General features: G+C 38.6%; 1 protein-coding gene, 1 non-coding gene and 1 pseudogene across 7 annotated transcripts in view; all 3 read left to right on the forward strand.

The window, feature by feature from the left end:
* LOC143145277 (sodium- and chloride-dependent glycine transporter 1) overlaps nt 1-20,403 on the forward strand; it is a 47,962-nt gene that overhangs the window by 24,858 nt on the left and 2,701 nt on the right. For 5 of the 6 annotated variants that reach the window (XM_076308499.1, XM_076308498.1, XM_076308495.1 and 2 more), the window contains 4 exons: nt 1,152-1,332; nt 4,728-4,965; nt 6,101-6,439; nt 16,636-16,788. In XM_076308499.1, coding sequence (XP_076164614.1) covers nt 1,152-1,332; nt 4,728-4,965; nt 6,101-6,439; nt 16,636-16,788 — 911 coding nt within the window. The remainder of the gene's footprint in view (nt 1-1,151; nt 1,333-4,727; nt 4,966-6,100; nt 6,440-16,635; nt 16,789-20,403) is intronic. The other variant, XM_076308500.1, reaches the window with a different exon arrangement.
* LOC143146488 (5S ribosomal RNA) lies at nt 18,421-18,541 on the forward strand (annotated as a pseudogene).
* Nucleotides 18,784-18,903, forward strand: LOC143146483 (5S ribosomal RNA). Its single transcript, XR_012991971.1, has one exon. It is a non-coding gene; the product is annotated as a 5S ribosomal RNA (ribosomal RNA).

The following is a 20,403-nucleotide window of genomic DNA, read 5'->3' on the forward strand; positions in this document are numbered from 1 at the left end:
GTTTCGTCTAAATAAAGTAAAGAAATTTTACAGCAGGAATCGTTCGAGAGAGATTGAAATAACTTTTGTCCTTGGAAAGAAAATCGTGCAGTTTTCCACGAGCGAATTTACTCAAAATTTCTGTCATTGTTAGACTTTGAACAATGCCGAATATTACATTTTCCGATAGTTAGGTCGGAGGCGGTGATTTCCCATTTCCATCGAGATCGTCAAATTTACGATCTCCTTTCTTTCCACGGGGTCACTTGAAAAATGAAGTTCATCAATAGACGTCCAGGGAAGAGAGTGGTCTGAAAATCAGGATTATCCGAGCGTATCGTCCTATTTCCCGTGGAACCTTTGAGACAGTGGAGAGATCGCTCTCGAATCGAGTGCATTATTGCATCCAGTTTCGAGCATGTTTCGAATTCAAGTATTAGCTATACGTTTGCCTTTATTTATCGGGATTCGATTTACGAGTGTCCAAATATTGGTTTTGTCCCTCACGATCTTCCACGATTAAATGAAAACAATCTAGGGTTACGTACAAAAGAATGAACGCTACTTGGAAATTTCGACAAAATTCTTTCTACGTGGAATTGATCGTTGACGATTTCACGTTGCATTCGCTCGATGCACTTCTATCCGCAAGTTATCACAGTGATATTATACTAATTATTCTATTATACTAGTTATTACATTACACTAATTTATTCCCAATAAAAGCAATTGTACACTTAGAATTGGAATATACACTTAGAACGATTACCTACGAATCGATATAGAATACAGGATGGTATTTTTTAACAACAAGGCAAACATAACCGAAGTTTCGACTGTTGTTCTCTCTCTCTCTCTCTCTCTCTCTCTCTCTCTCTCTCTCTTTCTCTCTCGCTCTCGTTCTCGTTCTCGTTCTGCACGACAATTAGCCTCTCATAGTCGTTGAATCACCTACCACACTCGTTAATATTTAGTTTCTGAGCACAACAGAGATTCCACGACTTTTGTCGTCGAATTATTACACTTCATCGCGTAGATACGTTGCACGACATTTAAATGTTCATTTAAATCTTCCAACGTTCGTATTATTTCCCCTAGGGTTTTACGCGACGTTTATCAACCGACACAGGATTTTTCAGTGGGAATATTACTAACCAATTTTATCGTTACAGGTGTCACATTGGAGGGAGCTGCTGAAGGTTCCCTTTGGTTCATCACGCCCAATTGGTCAACTCTGGGAGAGACCAGCGTCTGGGCGGATGCTGCTTCCCAGGTTTTCTACTCACTCGGGATCGGTTGTGGATCACTGATCACCCTCTCCAGTTACAACAACTTTGAGAACAATTGTCACAGGCAAGTATTCCAGTAAAACATTGGTACACGGTTCAATTGAACGCAGAGAATCGTATTTAAGCGATTGGAGAAACATGTGAAATGCTTTTCTAAAGGGGAAACTTTCGAACAGGAAAATTTACATCGTCGAGTCTTTGGTTGAACATTCTATAGTTCGATAAGTGAAACTGTTGCTCTCATTGTGTCAAGTATAGTCTTGTTACGTCAAATGTATATAACAAACCTCTGCCTCTTTCCAAACAAGTTTCTCAAACGAGATTCCTACCTTTTTTTTAAATATTTAAACGCTTATATTTAACCCTCGTCATGACATATCTGGGTCTTTTCAGACCCAGATAAACCTTCGTATTGAATAATTAATAGTAATTAATAGTAAATAGTTAGTTCCAAATAAGTTTCTCAAACGAGATTCCTACCTTTTTTTTTCAAATATTTAAACGGTCTCATTTAACCCTGGTCATGTCACATCTGGGTCTTTTCAGACCCAGATATACCTTCGTATCGTATAATTAATAGTAATTAATAGTATATAGTTAGTACAGCTTTTCTTAAAAATTGAAAAAAGTATCTTAAAGCAATGGAATCTTCCTTTCGAGATATTTGTACGAGGTCAAACTACGGGTCAGGTTAGACCCACGCGTGGTCACCTAAACCGTTTACATTGCACAGGGTTAAACGATACCAAATCTCACAAGTGCTCGGCTAATAATTACCGTCCAAATAATTTCAAACAATCAATAATTTCCAACAGTTAGAAATTTATTTATCAGCGTGTCGAGAAAACGAGTCAAATAATTCTGAACCAACGATAACGATCCGAGTCCAGTTTCCAACCATGGAAATTCTTATCCAACGAATTCACGAACAAGGAAATCCGAATTATTCCTTGCGTTGATCGAGACAAGCCTTGCCACCCGGTTCGAGTCAATTTACACAACATATTTACACCTGACATATCCCTGTAAACGTAACAACAGGTGAAAAAATGTGTAGCTCGACAATTTAGAAAAGAACTCCACGATGGAAGAACGTTAGTTCAGCCTCTTCTCCCATTACATATCCACATTAACCAAGGTTAATCTCCTACGGTTCATCTCCTATAATTCACGAAGAAAAATTGCTTTGTTTCCTGCAGAAAATTTACAAAATGAAAGCTGGGGATACATAATCCGATCAGTCACATATCCCGGAACATTAATATCCAGTAAAATCTTCGAAAACGTTCAACTGGAACACAACCTGGAAAATTGGTTACATTTCACCAGGATTCTGTTTACGTACACGAAAACGATGCCAAAAATACAAGAAAAAATAATAAAAAAAAAAAATAGAAATCATTCTTCGCCAGGTTCCAGGATAATTGTGATATTTTTTCGCGCGTAATGCAACGTTCACGTTTCGAAAATATTTGAAACATTCTTCGAGAAAATTCGACTCGACGAATTTTTCCAAATTCGAAAAATTCTTCGTCGGGACGTCCTGAGGATGCAACGAGGCTCACTATCTTTACGGACCTCGGTAACTATTTATTTATCCCGGGCTAATCGACGTCACGGTTCCGACAAGCCATCCAATTAAAATGTTTCTAAATGAGTGATAATACTTTGTTGTTTCGGCCGCGAGGTATCGTCGTCGCCGTGGGGCATTAATATCCAACGAGGGCGGCGGTCGCGTTGTAAACGAAAATACATCCGCGGTACAGAATTCCGTGGAAACGAATTAACCATACCGAGTTTCTAATGATGTAATTCCCTGCATAATGCTTAAACTACAGCTCCTGGCCGTGGTATTTTCGACAGTGAACGCCGCGCGTACGCGCGATACACACGCTCAAAGCGTCTGTCAGATATTTCATTTCGCAGGATGCCGGTCGTAAGGCAAACCGTCCTGGGCAACGGGCACGCTTTAAACCAACGATACACCGGGTCAGGAGCGTTCACGTCCTCGAAATATTGCTCAAAGTCGTAATTAGCATTATTATCCGACGGTGAAGTTACTCCCCGCTCGTTCCGGCTCACCGTCCCGCAACGATACAATTCGCTGCACGTTGCATCGCGTATAAATTATATCAGTGCGGGCGCAAGTCGAATGAGCAAACGCCGCGGCATAATTCGTCGCGCCGGCTGGCTAAGTTTTACCAGAGGATCATTAATTGTTCTTCCTCGTCAGCCAGATGGGTAGCGCTGACCTTATCGCCGGGGGACACGTTTTATATTTAACAGAGTCGCTTGTGTCGATTCCAGTGAACACCGAGTCGTTCAACCGGGTCGTGAGAGCGACTGTTTCGTACCACGGTCAAGTACCGACGAACTGCGTCGCGAGAAGTTACCCCAAAAATGGATTGAATTTTTTTTGTTTTTTTTTATCGTTGTTGCTCGTCGCGAGAAATATTTCCACACGGATTTGTATCGCGAGGACTCGCCAGAGGACGACGACCAAATAGTATTTGAAGAATATCATTCAAATGGTATTCGAAGAGTATCACTCAATTAGTATTTGAAGAGTATCATTCAAATGGTATTCGAAGAGTATCACTCAAATAGTATTTGAAGAGTATCATTCAAATGGTATTCGAAGAGTAATATTCAAATGGTATTCGAAGAGTATCGTCTAAATAACATTCGAAAAGTAATATTCAAATAGCATTCGAAGCGTATCACTTAAATAGCATTCGAAGAGTAACATTCAAATAGCATTCGAGGAGTATCACTCAAATGGTATTTGAAGAGTATCATTCAAATGGTACTCGAAGAGTATCATTCGAATAGTACTCGAATATTATAATTCGAATAGCATTATTCGACTGTTATTGTTCGAACAGTATTATTCAAGTGTCATCGTTCAAAGAGTATTATCATCAGTCAAACATCACCATACGGGTAGCATTACTCGTAAATTATCACACGAGGAGCATTATTCGAAATCATCAATCGAATAGAAATATTTGAATACATTACTCGAGTGTTTCGGTATTCGAATATCACCTTCAAATATTGGCGTATTCGAATCTGATTATTATTTGAATAAAAAGGTATTATAGTAGGCAGTAGACTATTCAAATACCTGTCGTTACTGAACATATTGGAATATTCAAGTATTCGAATTATGAATACCACGAATACTTGAAAGTCTTAATTATACGATAAATGTTTGAATATTTGGATATTTGAGTATTTGAATATTTGAATACTTGAATATTCGTATACTTGAATATCCGAATACTTGAATATTCGAATATTCGAATACTTGAATCACCGAAGCGTTCGAATATTCGTCCTGGTCTTATATAAGAATGAAATTGTAGCCAAAGCTCAAGGGGTTTAAAAATTACATCCGGTTGCTATTTTTGCACATTCAACGCCACCATTGACGCCCTTTTCCTTTATTCTCCTCAGAGATGCTATCTTCGTTACGGTCACGAACCTGCTCACCTCGATTTTCGCCGGTTTCGTGATATTCTCCATCATGGGATTCCTCGCCCACGAGATGCAGATGCCGATCCACGAGGTGGTCCAAAGCGGCGCCGGATTGGCTTTTATCGCGTATCCGGAAGCCGTGGTGCGGATGCCTTTGCCAAACCTCTGGGCGGTCCTATTCTTTATCATGCTGTTCATCCTTGGCCTTGGTAGCCAAGTAAGTACATTAAACGATACCGGTGCACGTAGAAACGAGAAAAAGTAGAAAAGGGCAAAAAAAAGTAACGATCGATCGGGACCCTGTTCCCCCTGTTCGAGGGGTCGATTTCGAAATACGAAACACACTTTCGAAATTAAACGAAAACTCCACGGTGCGTTGGGGTTCTCAAGGGTGAAGAGGGGGACGATCCGCTCGGAAATGAAAAAAAAAAAAGGAAAAAAAAAAATAAAGGGGTAAGAAAACACGGGGGGTTCGGAAAGAAAGAAAGCAAGCAAGCAACGCAACGCAACGCAACGCAACGCAAGGATGAGGTGAAGGGATAGCGAGGCGGAAGACTTTGAAAGCAAAGGGCATCGTATTTCCATGTTGCATAAACTTTGAAGCACGGGCCTTGTTCTTTGCACGGTGTTATTCCGTGCGAGAAAGAGCGCGGAAAAATTGTTCGTCCCAGCGTGGCCGGCTAAGAAGGCGCCATTCAAGTGCCTCGAGAGCCGGAACGCCGGTCGCTGTATTCGTCAAAAGAGCTGCGGGCGAAAATGTGCTCGCAAGTAGCCAGACGATCGTTCCGTGTTACTTTTGCATCGTCTCTCGTCTCACCCGCCTCGGGGCTCGTATATCATGGAAAGAGTTATGGTTTGCCGTCCCAGTGAAATCCACACCTTTCTTTTCGTCCTCGTCTTTCCTACCACTTTTTCCTTCGAATGAGAGAGCGTGGAAAGGTAAACGAGCGGGGCAGGAAGAAAGCACCGGTTGCGCGAGAAAGACCAAGACAGAGACAGAGACAGAGAGAGAAAAATAGAGAGAGAGAGAGAGAGAGAAAGAGAGAAATAGAGAGAGAGAGAGAGAGATGTATGCGTATGGGAGAAAGAGAGATAGTTTAGAGACACGGGGAAAGGGGGAAACGAAAGAGCCTTTGTTTTCTACATGCTCCTCTGTCCTCCCTGCAGCTAGCACGTTGAAGGGTAATTAAGACGGACTGCGTCAAAAAAACAAAGAAACGGGCGACGGCGGCGGGGGGTGGGGTGGGAAAAAGAATGTAAAAAGGCAGGGGGAAAGGGTAACGAGAAACCCCGGCGGGCGAGCATCGAATCCCGGAGTAACACGGTCGGTCGTTACTTTTTACGATACACAGTTCGCAGGCGTGCAGGCGATAAACACCGCCATATTGGACCTGCGACCAGATTTACGAAAACACGAGAGCTACGTGGTGCTGGGGATATGCGTCACTTGCTGGCTCCTCGCTGTACCGATGGTGTTCGACGGTGGTATTTACCTGTTCACGCTGATGGACTGGAACACCGCTTCTTGGGCGATACTATTGATCGGCGTCGCCGAGGTCTGCGTGGCAGGCTGGTGTTACGGATGCAACAAATTCCTGCGTAACATTGCCGAAATGCAAATGCGGTTTGGCTGTTTACTCCACAACTATTGGTGGCTCAGCTGGGTCGTGCTCGCGCCTATCACTTGTCTGGTAAGTGTATTGCGATCGCAAACACCCGGTTGTCCGTATCTTAACGTCGAGATCCCGTGTTCGCGTACAGATCTTCGGAACCCGACCGCGACGAAACTATGCCCCAAGTTATTCACTGATAATTGACGCGGGCAATATCGGGGCTCGCTTTACCAATCCCGAATATCCAATGGGATGGCACTTTGCGCGCTGGCTGGGACTCCTCGGTGAATTCTTCGGGATTCGAACCTTCGAATACTACTCGAATGTAATTCGAATACTACTCGAATGTAATTCGAATACTACTCGGTAAATCTAATTCGAATACTCGGTGAATGCAATTCGAATACTCGGTAAATCTAATTCGAATACTCGGTGAATGTACAATAATTCGAATACTCGGTGAATGTAATTCGAATACTACTCGAATGTTTCGGGAATCGATCGAATACTTGATGGTATTCGAACAGAATACTGTATCGAGTCGTTCGAGTTCATCGTTTATTCAAACTTCACTTCTTATTCAGTATTTGAATACTCGAACGATATTAGAAATCGCGAACAATCTAATAACGACACTCGAGATGTTCAAACATGGGAATAACGACATTCGAACCTACTCGAATATTTAAAGCTTTTTCGAACACCTACTCGAATACTTGAAGCTCATTCGAACACCTACTAGAATATTTGAAGTTTATTCGAACACCTACTCAAATATTCGAAGCTCAAACGCAGTATTCGTATACGAGATGCGTCTGAAAATAGAATGCTGCGTCGGTATAAATAGAATACGTGGCTTCGTTTCGACTCTGTGCATATGTTCTTATCCGACAGATACGTGTTATTGTAAAACGAAACGAATCGCGTTTCCCAAATCGACGGATCAAGATTTGTATTTAACGAGGACGATACATCTATCCGTAACTTCTCGTATCTATCTAAGAGCACGATAAAAACACGTTGTCAGATTCGCTAATGGAGTTTCAGTTAAGAGTTCTCGAACTTGATTGAATTTCAGAGTTGTTTTCCTCCACAACGAAGCTTTGCCAAGAGAATTTATTCCATCATGCCGATGTATCCCCTTAAATGGATCAATCTGTTTTCGATTGTATCGTTATTTTCCCACTGTATCTCAAAGTTCGTTCCTTTTATCGTATATTTTGACATTTCGTACCGTGACGCGTTATTCTCAACATCGCAACCACGTATGAAAAATTTAAATAAATCTCAGACACCTTGGAAGTAATTCACCCATTTTATTTCTCTTCAAAACGTCGTATTTAAAGTTTATCGTTTATTCGTTTATCCGATACCTTACACGTGTAGGTACAGTACTGTACACATTTACACCGTTGTTGAACTTTTACCTCGTAAAAGTTGTCATCGATCTTGCAGTTTGTAATCTCGTAACAAGGTAATCTGATATCGAATTAAACACGGTCTCGTAGTCGGCTGTACGTTTCTTTTTTTTTTTAATTCACGTTCAAACTAATCGTAGCTCGCTCGGTTACGTGACCGGTACGTCACTCTACCGATTGATGCTCGATTACCCCGGTGCTTTCGGTATTAATTCGATTCGTCGTTAAATAATCAAACGAGTCTTCCGAATGATTAAACAAAACCACGCGGTCGGACACAAGTGTCGCTTTATTTGGATACAGAGCACATTCCGTGGATTCTTTTGTCCTGAACGAACGAATCCCGTTTCACAAGTTACGCAACCGATACGTCACTGTACCGATCGATCCTCGATTACTCCGGTGCTTTCAGTATTAATTCGGTTCGTAGTTAAATAATCAAACGAATCATCCGTATGATTGAACCGAACTGTCCCGTGGACGTAAGTGTTCGTTCCGCTCGAACATTTTGTTGGATAATGATGGAGAGACATTTTTTATATTTTCCAATCGAACCAATGGTAACTTATCAGTTCCCCAATATTCGACGTGTATCAGTCGATGGCTAATTCACTCGGTTGTTTACAATGTTAATTAGATACGCGTGGATAAACAATCGAACACGTGTCTCGAACGATTAACATCTTCAGGGACGTGTTGTTTTGTTTCAAGTGCATACAAAATTTCAATCGATTGTATCGTCTGTGTATCAATCATGTGACGACGTTAACGACGTATTTGTGTCATCGAGAACTTTCATTGCAAATGTTTCTTTCGTACTTTAATCGTTTCTTCTGTTTAATAATATCGTAACTTGGAGTAACTTCAATCCAGTCGGGCTAATGCCTGTCCAATGCCATTGACACTGGGAAATATTTATTTCCCATGTTGCAGCTCTGCATATTGATCCGATCGAGCCGAGATAACGTTATAATTAGTTACAACGTTAGAAGCTTGTTAGCTCATCGATATCGTAACCATTTTCGATCCCCGAACGCTTCCCAAGTTATAATGGACAATATGTTTTGTTAATTTCGAGTACTATTTCTCACACGTCGCGTTATCTATACCCTCCATTGACTTGCTAGTCATCTGTAATGAAAAATCAATATTGTATCAATAACCTTCCTCCGTAACGAGAGTATAGTGTCATCTGAGTAGTCCACGAGTATGTCGATTAAATAAATTAAAAATTCAATTTCTTGTTATTGGGGTAGCTTCCATCTCATTGAATAATATTTATTTGAATAACTTCTACATTTCCTGCGACGGTTACTGAAAACGTATCAATCGAAGTGTCGTAAGAATAGTCTGTTATTTAAAAAATCTTTTCTCGAAGTTATTGTACACATAATAGCAAGATCATCAGTTACGTCATCGTAACATCAGTTACGCAAGATTGAGAGGGTTTATGTATAATAAGTGTAAAACTTAACTCGTGGTAGATTAGTAAGAAATTTACCAAATGGTAAAAAGATCAGGAAGTGTTTAAAAGTGGAATGTTACTCGTATGCACGCATTAGCACGAGTGGAACATCCCGTGCTAAACTTATGCCAAGTTTGCTCCAAACTGTGAACAAACTCACAAACAAGCCTTCAGAAAGCCTTCGAAAACATTGCCTCGATAATGATTTCTTTTCTCTTCGAGACTTTCCTCAAAGGTTAAAAAACTCAAACTTTCGACCAAAGTTACTCCCATCGGTGGTAATTTGAACGAAAAATACAAACAACCCACACTTACAAATACAAACACTCAACCTGAGTGTTCAAGACATAATACATACATTCAGCTCAGCCTTAGTCAAACATCCAAAACCAATCTCACCTGTTACGTAACCAGTACGTCTTCCCAGCGGTCGATTACCAGGATTAACGTACCGATCGATCATTCTCAGGTGTGAGATCAACTCCTCGGTTAATTCACCGAATAAAACTCGAAACAATCGAATCCTCCGATCGGTTAATACTGTCTCGAGAACTCTCCTTCCGTCCATTTGGTTCTCTTCCACCTAACCACCTATCCTAGCCCTCTTTCCAGTCTTAAGACGTTGATCCTTCCTCCATCCGTTAGGCAGTTCTCACTGACGTTATTATCGCGGTTTTGCTTCTCGGTCCACAAGTATTTAGCGCGACGGTCGTACCCCATTATTGATTTTCCGTTTGTTTTAGACTCTTTCCCTCGGCTCTCGCTTTTCTCTTCCTCTTTTTTTTTTTTATTTTTTCGTCTCTTTCTCGTTCTTTTTTTCCTTCTTTTTTCTTTCTCCGCCTCTCCCTCTGCATCTCGTTTAGCAAATGACCTCGCGCTCGGCGCGTGTGCACCGCCGAGGCTATTGAAAAAAAAAAATCGTAGCCCAAATAATTATGTTCCATCGCCACACGTGCTTCGGACCCCGCTACTCGACCAATCCGCGAATCTGGATCATCAGACGAAGCGATTCTCGCGACGAGGCATCTCAATGATGATTATTCTCGCGCGATTTGCCTCGTTAGGATATCTTCGAGCACGTTGGAGGGACAAAGATTTTATTCAGCTTCTGTCCTAACACATCCACTCGATCTTTGTTCCTAGCTGGTCGAGAGACTCGGGTCAGCTTGATCGATCGATCATTTTCCAGCGATCTGTTTTTCATCGACGGTCAGTTCGTCGCGACCTTAACCTCCCCGACCCTTCGATAAACCCTTTCAATTCGAAACGAATCCTCGATCGACTCTGACTCGTTCTTGTGAACGCAGTCTACTCGTCTCTGACGCGTCTACTCGTCTCGAGTTCTCGCTGGGTTGCAAAATGTACGTTTGGAAGCTTTCGTAATTGTTTAGAGAGGTTTTCGCGAGGTATTTGATCGTCTTAGAGTCGTTTCGTGGAACGTGAAAGGTCTTTGGGTGAAAATTAATATTGTTTCGACGAGAGGTGGAATCTCTTCTCTTCTTTGTCTATTGGATTGCTTGGAAAGTGATTTCGTTTTTTAAAATGGAGAGTATATGGTTTAATAAAATGTTTGTAGACTGTGAAAGATCGTGTTTCATTTTTATAAAAAAAAAAAACGAAATGACTTTCCGAACAACCTGATAGATAAAGGAGAGAAGAGATTCCACCTTGTTGAAACAATATTAATTTTCAGCCAAAGAGCTTGCACGTATATTTACGTGCAATATTTCTCCTTTTCTCGGTTATTTCTGTTCAATGTGAAACGTGAACAGGGGATTGTAATTATTTTGAATTTATTTAAACCAACTTGGACCATTACGAGCGAAAAGTAACGGTGCAGAGTCGGTTTGATCCTGTTTTCCTCTGCGTTACATTAAGTTACATTAGGTTGCAAATTGTGGAAACTTTTAAACAGCATATCCCAGCAACCACCAGCAATCTTCGCCTGATTCAGAGTGTAGGTTACTTACGATTCCAGCTTGCATAATATTGGGTTGTTCGGAAAGTTATTTAGTTTTATTTGGTGAAAATAAAACACGATTTTTTTTAGACTGTGTAAATATTTGATTAAATTATATATTCTCCATTTTGGAAAACGAAATTACTTTAGGAAGAACCTAATGTACACCTTAAGCAAAGGACGAATGTAAGATTTATCCGTTTCTTTTTTTTCTTTCTACCAATCTGTACACCGTGTATTTTTTTTTATCAGAAACTATAGAGAATTTGTTGAAAAGATTTCCTTGTGGTATCCAATAGTTCCGAAGATACCATCAGGAAGATGAGACTTCGGAGGGTAGTTCCACCCCTTACGACACTTTGCGGATATTTCTTGCGAGAGTAGCGTATTTTGATATTTTCTAAACTGGTCTTTGCTTTAGCTATAACTCGGGCAACGCTTTTCGAGGATTTGATGTTTTTTCGGAGATTAAAAGGAAAATAAGTTTTTCTTAAATAACAAGTACAATAAATAGAGTTCTGTTAAATGTAAAGTTATTTTACATTTACCAAAGATTCTTTACTTGTGGTAGACAAGTAAATATTTTACATTTACCATTTACATTTACCATTTACCATTTACCATTTACCATTTACCATTTACCATTTACCATTTACCATTTACCATTTACCATTTACCATTTACCATTTACATTTACTACATTTACTATAATTAGAATAAATTTCGATTCATTCGCACTATTTTATAAGCCGCTAACGATGGATTATTAATTATACAAGAAAAACCGACGTGTTTGCTTTTTGTGGATAAAATATAATATTGTAAATGAAACAATACTCGTTAAAATTTGTAAAATAGAACAGACTGTACATATTCGACACTTAAAGTGACGTTAAATAGTTTCTTTCATTTTTTCCATATTTCACGGAATTATTGTCACTTATCGTTTGTACTTCGTAATTGAACATTTACGTAATCATTAATGAGCTTTTAATCTTGTCCGTCGAATTTCGCAATTAATCATTGACCGTAATGGTAATCTTATTAAAATCGAAATAATGGTGGTGGAAATATAATATTTACCGTGATAAGTGTAAGTATTTGCCAGCGTAGGCCAGTGTAAATGGTCAGATTTCATTTCCGACGAGCCCGGGGATGTCATAAAGAATGCATAATGCTTGCTCGTGTGTTTTTTCACTCCTTGGTAAATTACATTTAACCAGGAACATCATGCAAAAGACAGTGTCCTCCTTTTTTGTTTCATTTCTCTCTCTCTCTCTCTCTCTCTCTCTCTCTCTCTCTCTCTCTCTCTCTCTCTCTCTCTCTCTCTCTCGCTCTTTTTCTCTGTGTTAAAATTCTTTTGCCGACGACACTTCCTTTTTAAAAAAGAAACCCGCCATTTTCAAGTACTTTTATTAACGGTGAATTACAATAGCTTTGTAAATGTAATTCGATCCAAAAAAATATTGTTAGGAGATCGAGAAGCTCCGATTACGGATTAATTGTATAAAATGACGCGAAACAGTAATTTTCATCCATACATGGTCGCTTTCTTTTCCCGTTGTGATTGTGAACGTAAGGTTACATCATGTGCGTACCCATTGTGCACGTGCGTGCTTGGAATGACACTAGCTCGAGGGGATGATCGCTTTAATGAGGTACAACTGCTCGTCCTTCTCTGTACCCTCTTTCCGATTCTCTACTGGGTGTCTCGACTAACTTTGTTACGTGAAATTTTTTTTGGTCTCCGTTTGGAGAATTTGAAAGAAAAAAAATAGAAAATAATAATTCCCACTTTTTTTTTGTTCTCCGTTTGGAGAATTTGAAAGAAAAGAAAAAGAAAATAATAATTCCCACTTTTTTTTGTTCTCCTGGAGAATTTGAAAGAAAATAATAATTCCCACTTTTTTTTTGTTCTCCGTTTGGAGAATTTGAAAGAAAATAATAATTCCCACTTTTTTTTGTTTTCCGTTTGGAGAATTTGAAAGAAAAAAAGAAGAAAATAATAATTCCCACTTTTTTGTACTCCATTTGGAGAATTTGAAAGAAAATAATAATTCCCACTTTTTTTTGTTTTCCGTTTGGAGAATTTGAAAGAAAAAAAGAAGAAAATAATAATTCCCACTTTTTTGTACTCCATTTGGAGAATTTGAAAGAAAAAGAAAATAATAATTCCCACATCTTCGTGATTTCGCGTTGATACGATTTTAACGAGTTGCACTTCAAAGTCTCCATCTCGAGGAAGGATACTCAAAGAATTTTGTGTTCAACGAATTTTAATTTACAGTGTGCAGCAAATATTAACCGATCTCGGAAATAACTGTATTTATTCCGTTGATTACCATTTGATGGCGCTCCCATTAAACCATAAAAAAATATCAATCCCAGTTACACGTATAAATCATAATTTTTATTCAGGTACGCGAATCGCGGTTTGTGGACATTTTTTTAAATTTGTTATTCCACGTCACTTCGTTGGCCGGGTCGCACGACCTGGAATAAAACAATAAAAATATTCTTCACCGTGTTTGATGTATTTCGGATGATACTATTGGCCGGCGTAACTTATAACACAGAATTTAAGCAATTTCGGTTACATTTCACTTTTATATTTTTCACGCTACAAAGAGGAAATAAATTAACCCAAAGTGTACACGTGAGCGAAGGCTATCGCGATTCTTAAGTACTTTATCGAAACGACTCGTTGTTCGAGGGTTAATTTCCACGATTAAAAACTTACAAAAGCGAGAAAAATTTGTCGAGCCACCCAGTATGGTGCAATAATTTTATTGCACACGTTCCTCGCTGGATTTACCACAGAAGTTAATTTTACACACAGAGAATCCAAACCACAGAGACAAAAACGTTTCATAACACACCATTCTCAACAAACTATAATGGTAACGTTCGGCTGGTGATTCTTCGTGCAAAAGTAAATAAAAAATGTAAAGTAAAATTTATTCGTATCGCGTTTCCTTTTCGAGAAATTCCATTTTCTAAATTCACGGTGCGTTCGTTCGTGACTCGCTGTTTCTACTTGCTCGATGATATTTTTCATCGATTCCCCTATCCTCTAATTACACAGAACCAGTTGCAATAGATAGTACCGCATTATCCCCGACGGTTCGCGAGCATCAAGTAGTCGCAGCCGCTAATAGCCAGACGCATTAGGCGAGCGCCCCGCGACCTCTTCGAATCGAATTTTCTCGAAAACGAAGCCTCGCACGAAAAACATCCATACCACATTTTTTATGTATTTTTACTTAAAAAATCTCCCGTTTGAATTTCGAATCAATCGGGACACCGTGGTTCAAACGAACGGACAAACAACGAAGAATTATCATTCTCGCGCGTCTTCGATTTCGTTCAACAATAACCGAGGTGTAGTCGCGTTCCATTCGCGTTACTTTCGTTCATTCTTTCGAAACCAACGTGCTCAAATTCCTCTCACGTTTTCTTTCCGAGATCGTGAGTTGCAGTGCAAAAAAAAGAAATGATCCCGCCAGTCAATCGGATATTCCTTCTACCGTCGATTACGGGGCGCGTGTACGGGCTGATTTAAAACAACCGATCGAATCGATAACATAATTTCTGTCCGGCGCACGAATCGAATTGATTGCCGGGAAAGGAACGGGGCTCGTTCGATCACGTTCTGCTTTTTACCGGAAAAATAACGGAAACTACACGGGTACCGGTTTTGTTTCGCGGCCAATCGAGCGCGATCTCCGGGCTGAGTTATCGCCGTTTCCTGATAAGTACGCGCGCGTGCTCCGCTCATCGATCATCTAATTTTCATAAACAACAACCCCGTTAGATCGTACGATCCACTTCGCGAGCACTAACGAGCGAGTTCGGTGACTTTTCCAATCACTTCAGATTTGTCCTCTTCTTTTTTTTTGTTATATTAAGGGTTGTATGGTATTAGGTCATCCCATAAGTAATGTCTCTTATCGTACTTTAAATAAGGACTTGAATCGGATCTAGGCGATGTGTTGAGAGAAACTTCTTTCTATGTAGCTTAAAGAGTGATCTCTCGATAGTTTATCGGTTGCGTTCGATGCAGTTCGATCGATATTTTTCACTTGAAAAAAAATTTTAAAATGAGCGTGTGCCGAACTTCATTTGCGGCATTGTATGCTGTATGCATTTAAAAATGGTAGTACAATTATGGATACGGTTAAAATATTTGTCAAGTGTATGGTGAACGTGGTTTGAATTTGAGAAAGTGTCGAAGATGGTTTTCCAAATTTCGAAGAGGTGATTTTGAGCTTTCCGATGAACCGAGATCCGGTCGACCAACAGCGTTCAATCCTGAGGCATTGAAAGTTTTCATCGAGTTGGAACCACAATTGGAAAAAATCTTTTTTAAGTGGAAAAAATTTCAACAACACCGAGGATGTGAAATCAGCACTAAATGAGTATTTTGATTCAAAATTTCGGAAGTTTTTCGAAAATGGAATGAGAATGCTGACCGATAGATGGGAAAAGGTCCTCGAAACTGATGGTTAGTATATCGATGAATGAATGATTGAAAATAAATGCAAGTATTAATTTTCTTCACCGAAAAAAACGACATTACTTATAGAATGACTGAACACAACGAAACGGTCGTTAATTAATTCCCATCACATTCCATATTAATTTTGTTCACCGAAAGTCACTGTCAAGAAACGATATTACTTATGGGATGACCTAATACTTCATTTTTCCAAAAAGGAACAAGATTCTGGACCAATTCCAAGATTTTCTTTCCTATAGAAGAAAATTACTTTTTCTGTAAAAAAAAATTACAGTTTGAAAATTTTTCAAGAACCACACCTTCCCTTACGCGTCTCTCCACGTAAAGAAAAAACACACACCGAGGTTCGCGAACGAAACGGTTCCCATCGCGTTGAAATTAATCGAAAACGAACGATTTGATGAATTCTCGTCGAATATACAAAATTATTCAAGGAAAATCTCTGGTTAAATGAAACGCACGCGAAACCCTCGCGTTAATAAATAAATTATACTTGGCGGTGTATTGTATACCTGACGAATGTTTCACCGGGGGATTCGATATTTTACAATGTGACGAGAAATGAATTTCACGCGATAATTCGTGGTTCGAAAATTCTTTCAACGTGCGCTCCGGGACTGTTTCCTTTCTACGAATGAAAAATAGTTACCATCGTTATTATCGTCGTCATCGTCGTCGTTGATAATCCGTTGCAATTGATTTCGTACAAAGTGTCTCTCGAAAACAACGAAACGTTTTCATTCTCGGCCCCGAGACCCACTCGAGTTATAATCGCGCATCGGGGAAAACACGGGCCGGTGTTTATTCCGATGAAAAATATTAAATTCTTAATTGGCCGGTGTACCGCAAGATCATTGCTCCACCGGGGTGCCAGCCGAAGAAATAATAGTTCCACTCTTTTTTCGTCCACAGGGGGTGTTCGTGTATCAAATATGTACGTACCAGTTGGGTTATTATGGCACGTACATATTCCCTGACTGGGCGCAAGCGATCGGAATACTGATCGGTCTGTCGACCCTCGCACCGATGCCATTTTTTTTCATACGACGGCTGTGGAAAGGACCGGTAAGTTTCTCGCGATGGTAATAACGACACCATCCAATCCCGTGAATATATATCGTTACTATTTATATATTTAGCGTATTAATTCGTAGAAATATTTTACCAACGATCGTGCGCTGTAAAGTCATTGTAGAAGTGACGAGACACGAGGTAAATCGCGACACCGAAATAATGTTCGACGAATTGGAGATTATTGGGCAAATTGTTCTTTGTTTTTACGTTAGAATTCTTAGTCGAAACGTCCACCTCTCGTGCTCTTTACAGTTTAGGATAATTTTAATTAGATTTCTTCAAGAATCTCTTCAAACAGGACCGATAGATTGCGTTTTTTGGAAATCTTAGGTTCGAGAACGATGAGAAAAGATTTCGTGTTCCTTACGCAGTAGACACCGGTTATTTGCTATGTTTATTCGGGTTTACAAGTAGGGTTGATAGTGGTAACGGTGGTTATTTTGTTCTTTAAATGTCGAGTTAGTTATTTCGTTTTTTAAACAGTGATGAGTAAAGATTTTGAGTTACGTAGTAGATACCGGTTACTTTTGCAAGTAGGGTTGATAATATTGGTAACAGTAGTTATTTCGTTCTTTAAATAGTAATAAGAAAAAATTTTGTGTTCGTTACAGCAGACACCGGTTACTTTTACAAGTAGAGCTGATAATATTGATAACAGTAGTTATTTCGTTCTCTAAATATTGAGTTAGTTGTTTCGTTCTTTAAATATTGAGTTAGTTATTTCGTTCTTTAAATATTGAGTTAGTTATTTCGTTCTTTAAATATCAATAAGAAAAAATGTTGTGTTCATTACAGCAGACACTGGTTACTTTTACAAGTAAGGTTGATAATAGTAACGGTGGTTATTTTGTTTTTTAAATATCGATAAACAGGGTCGAAATTGTCAGTTTTTAACGGGAAAGAATGATTATCGAAACTCCTTGATCCAAAGTAGTGAAACAGTTGTGTATAATTCTTTTGTAATTACACCTGTGTAGAACTAGATAATTTCAGATTTCTAGATAATTTAATACGAAACGCGAAGTTCGATACTCGTATATCGATAAGAGAGTGTCAATGGAACGTTCGAAATTAATACGAAATAATTTCACGCGTTTGTAGAGTGAAATTATGAAACTATGCCACGACTAGGGGAATAGGTACTCTAAAGGGGCAGAGGTAGTACGAATTAAGTAATTCGTTCTTTACGCGGCACGAACCCATAGCATTGTGTGTACATACAGCTGACGGTTTACACGAAGGGAGAAGATTTACAGAGTATTAATGGAAACGTGGGTGCTTTTTGCAGGATCAATTTTTCATACAAATACGAGTAAAAATGTTCTTTTCCATTTTGAAATTGGAGGCTACGTTATTGAGATACAAGCAATTAAATATTACACGAGTGTGAATACCGTGTACACGTGTATTTTGTGTATACACGTGTGTCGAGTGACATCCGTATTAGTAAAATTAAACCGTCCATATCTCGGTGACGAAGTTTCAGATTATAAAATGGGAAAGAGCTTCTTTTTTTATTTCACTTTGCATTAGGAATTAATACTGTAAAAAAATTCTACTCTTTCATCAAATCTTGTACGAAGAATCTTTATGTAGGTCAGTATGATTAAGTTTTGTGTAGGCGTCAACGACCATATCACGCAAGTAAACACCAGTTCTCGTCTGATCACTGAAGTTAAGCTGTGTTGGGCGTGGTTAGTACTTGGATGGGTGACCACCTAGGAACACTAACGTGTTGTTGGCAAAAATGTTTCTTACTTTCTTATCTAATATATTTTACCATACCCACCATATTTATTGATTTTAATAAAATTGTGCTGTTTCATTAGATATTAGAATGTTCTTTATATAGTTTTTTTTATCGTGAGTCTAGTCCAGATTATCTTGTATTATAGAACTATTAATTCATTTTAGATGGAATGTTAAAGCATAGTAATGCCCGAGCAAATTATTAAATAATGTTCTCGTAGACACACTACGATATACGTCAACGACCATACCACGTTGGTAAACACCAGTTCTCGTCTGATCACTGAAGTTAAGCTGCGTTGGGCGTGGTTAGTACTTGGATGGGTGACCGCCTGGGAACACTACGTGTTGTTGACAAAATACAACTCTCTTTTGTAATCTCAAACGAGTATTACGAGTATCGTATTTCCAAATTGTTTGTTTGCAATCGTAATCGTTGTATCGTTGATTGACCACTTGAATTTTATTTGTCTATAGTAATCTCTTAGTTTTTTATTTCTTTATCCTTGCCATTTTTGGCATCTATATAAATAGTATCGTGGTTTAATCTCTGTCGAGAAATAAAAAGTAAACGCAGTGCCAATGAATAAACGGTCGGATGATATATTCAAGGGGAGTAAGGCGGACTCATCCTCCATGATAAATTGAAGCAGTTTTATTTTATAATCTGGAAACGATTTAACTTTTATTCCTACGTTTAGTAAGAACTTTTTCTGTATTTTGATAAATGTTGGTGCTGTTGTGCACCTCACCCAGAGATCGTGACATTTCCAATTTATTTTTGTTTTGAGTCATTAATTATTAGATAAATCGTATTCGAATATGCTGCGCCCATTTTTCATATTCTACGAGTCCACTAGTTTCATTTTAAGTAACGTATCTTGGATTGCTCTCATGTTGACTGAAATACCTAGTGGTTGGAAACTAAACTAAATTACATTTCAGTTCACTGTCCTCGAGTTGACGGTAAATAGACGGTATATTAATTAATTAACTTTTGTTGAATAGTATAAAGGACAAAGCGATCCATGCACTGCAGTTATTTCGTATTGGCAAATTTCTTTATCGATACTTGATGTTTGAAATAACTTTTTAAACGAAATTCTAATCGAATATCTTCTCCGATGAAATGTTTATGTATATTGTTTTTTTTATTCATCGAAATCGCAACGAAGTTGCCAAAGAGTGCGAGCAAATTATATCAGCGCAAATCAAATAAATTGAAATGCCACATAACATTGAAAGAAAATCTATATCGAACGGAAGTTTGCGTCGGAAGTTAATATTAATAATAATAGAAAACTATTCGCGATATTGATTTTAGACATTATTAACGATCGACGTACAAACGAGTTTTATTTACAGATTTTCCTATCGGGAAATTTTATAGAACCTTTATCAATATTTTCAGTGACAAATAATCGAAATTTAATGTAAACCAATTAACGAAAATAACTGCAGAGTACAATTTCTAACCAGGTCTCCAATTTAAATGTAACGTCATTTTTAATTCGTCCACTCTTATTTATTTCAAATAATAATACGCAAGAAGTAATTTCTTTCGTATCAAAAACACAAGAAACTTATTTTTAAATTATTCCTACTCGCTACATTGCTTTCGTTACACAGGTTTTAAATAATTTCTATTGTGTTTACAATATCATCCATGTGTTTCTTTTATTCCTTATGACTGGTGTATTAATCGTGATCATACTCTGTGCAATTTTTCGATACTTACAATGATAAAATACCCTCAAAGTCAATTCGTATCATATTTTTGCTAAATTTCGTAATATTGGGTTCGAAAAGTAATTTCGTTTTTTTTTTGGTGAAAATGAAGCACGATTTTTCTAGAGT

The sequence above is a fragment of the Ptiloglossa arizonensis genome, chromosome 4, assembly GCF_051014685.1.
Source record: "Ptiloglossa arizonensis isolate GNS036 chromosome 4, iyPtiAriz1_principal, whole genome shotgun sequence".
Lineage (NCBI taxonomy): Eukaryota > Metazoa > Arthropoda > Insecta > Hymenoptera > Colletidae > Ptiloglossa > Ptiloglossa arizonensis.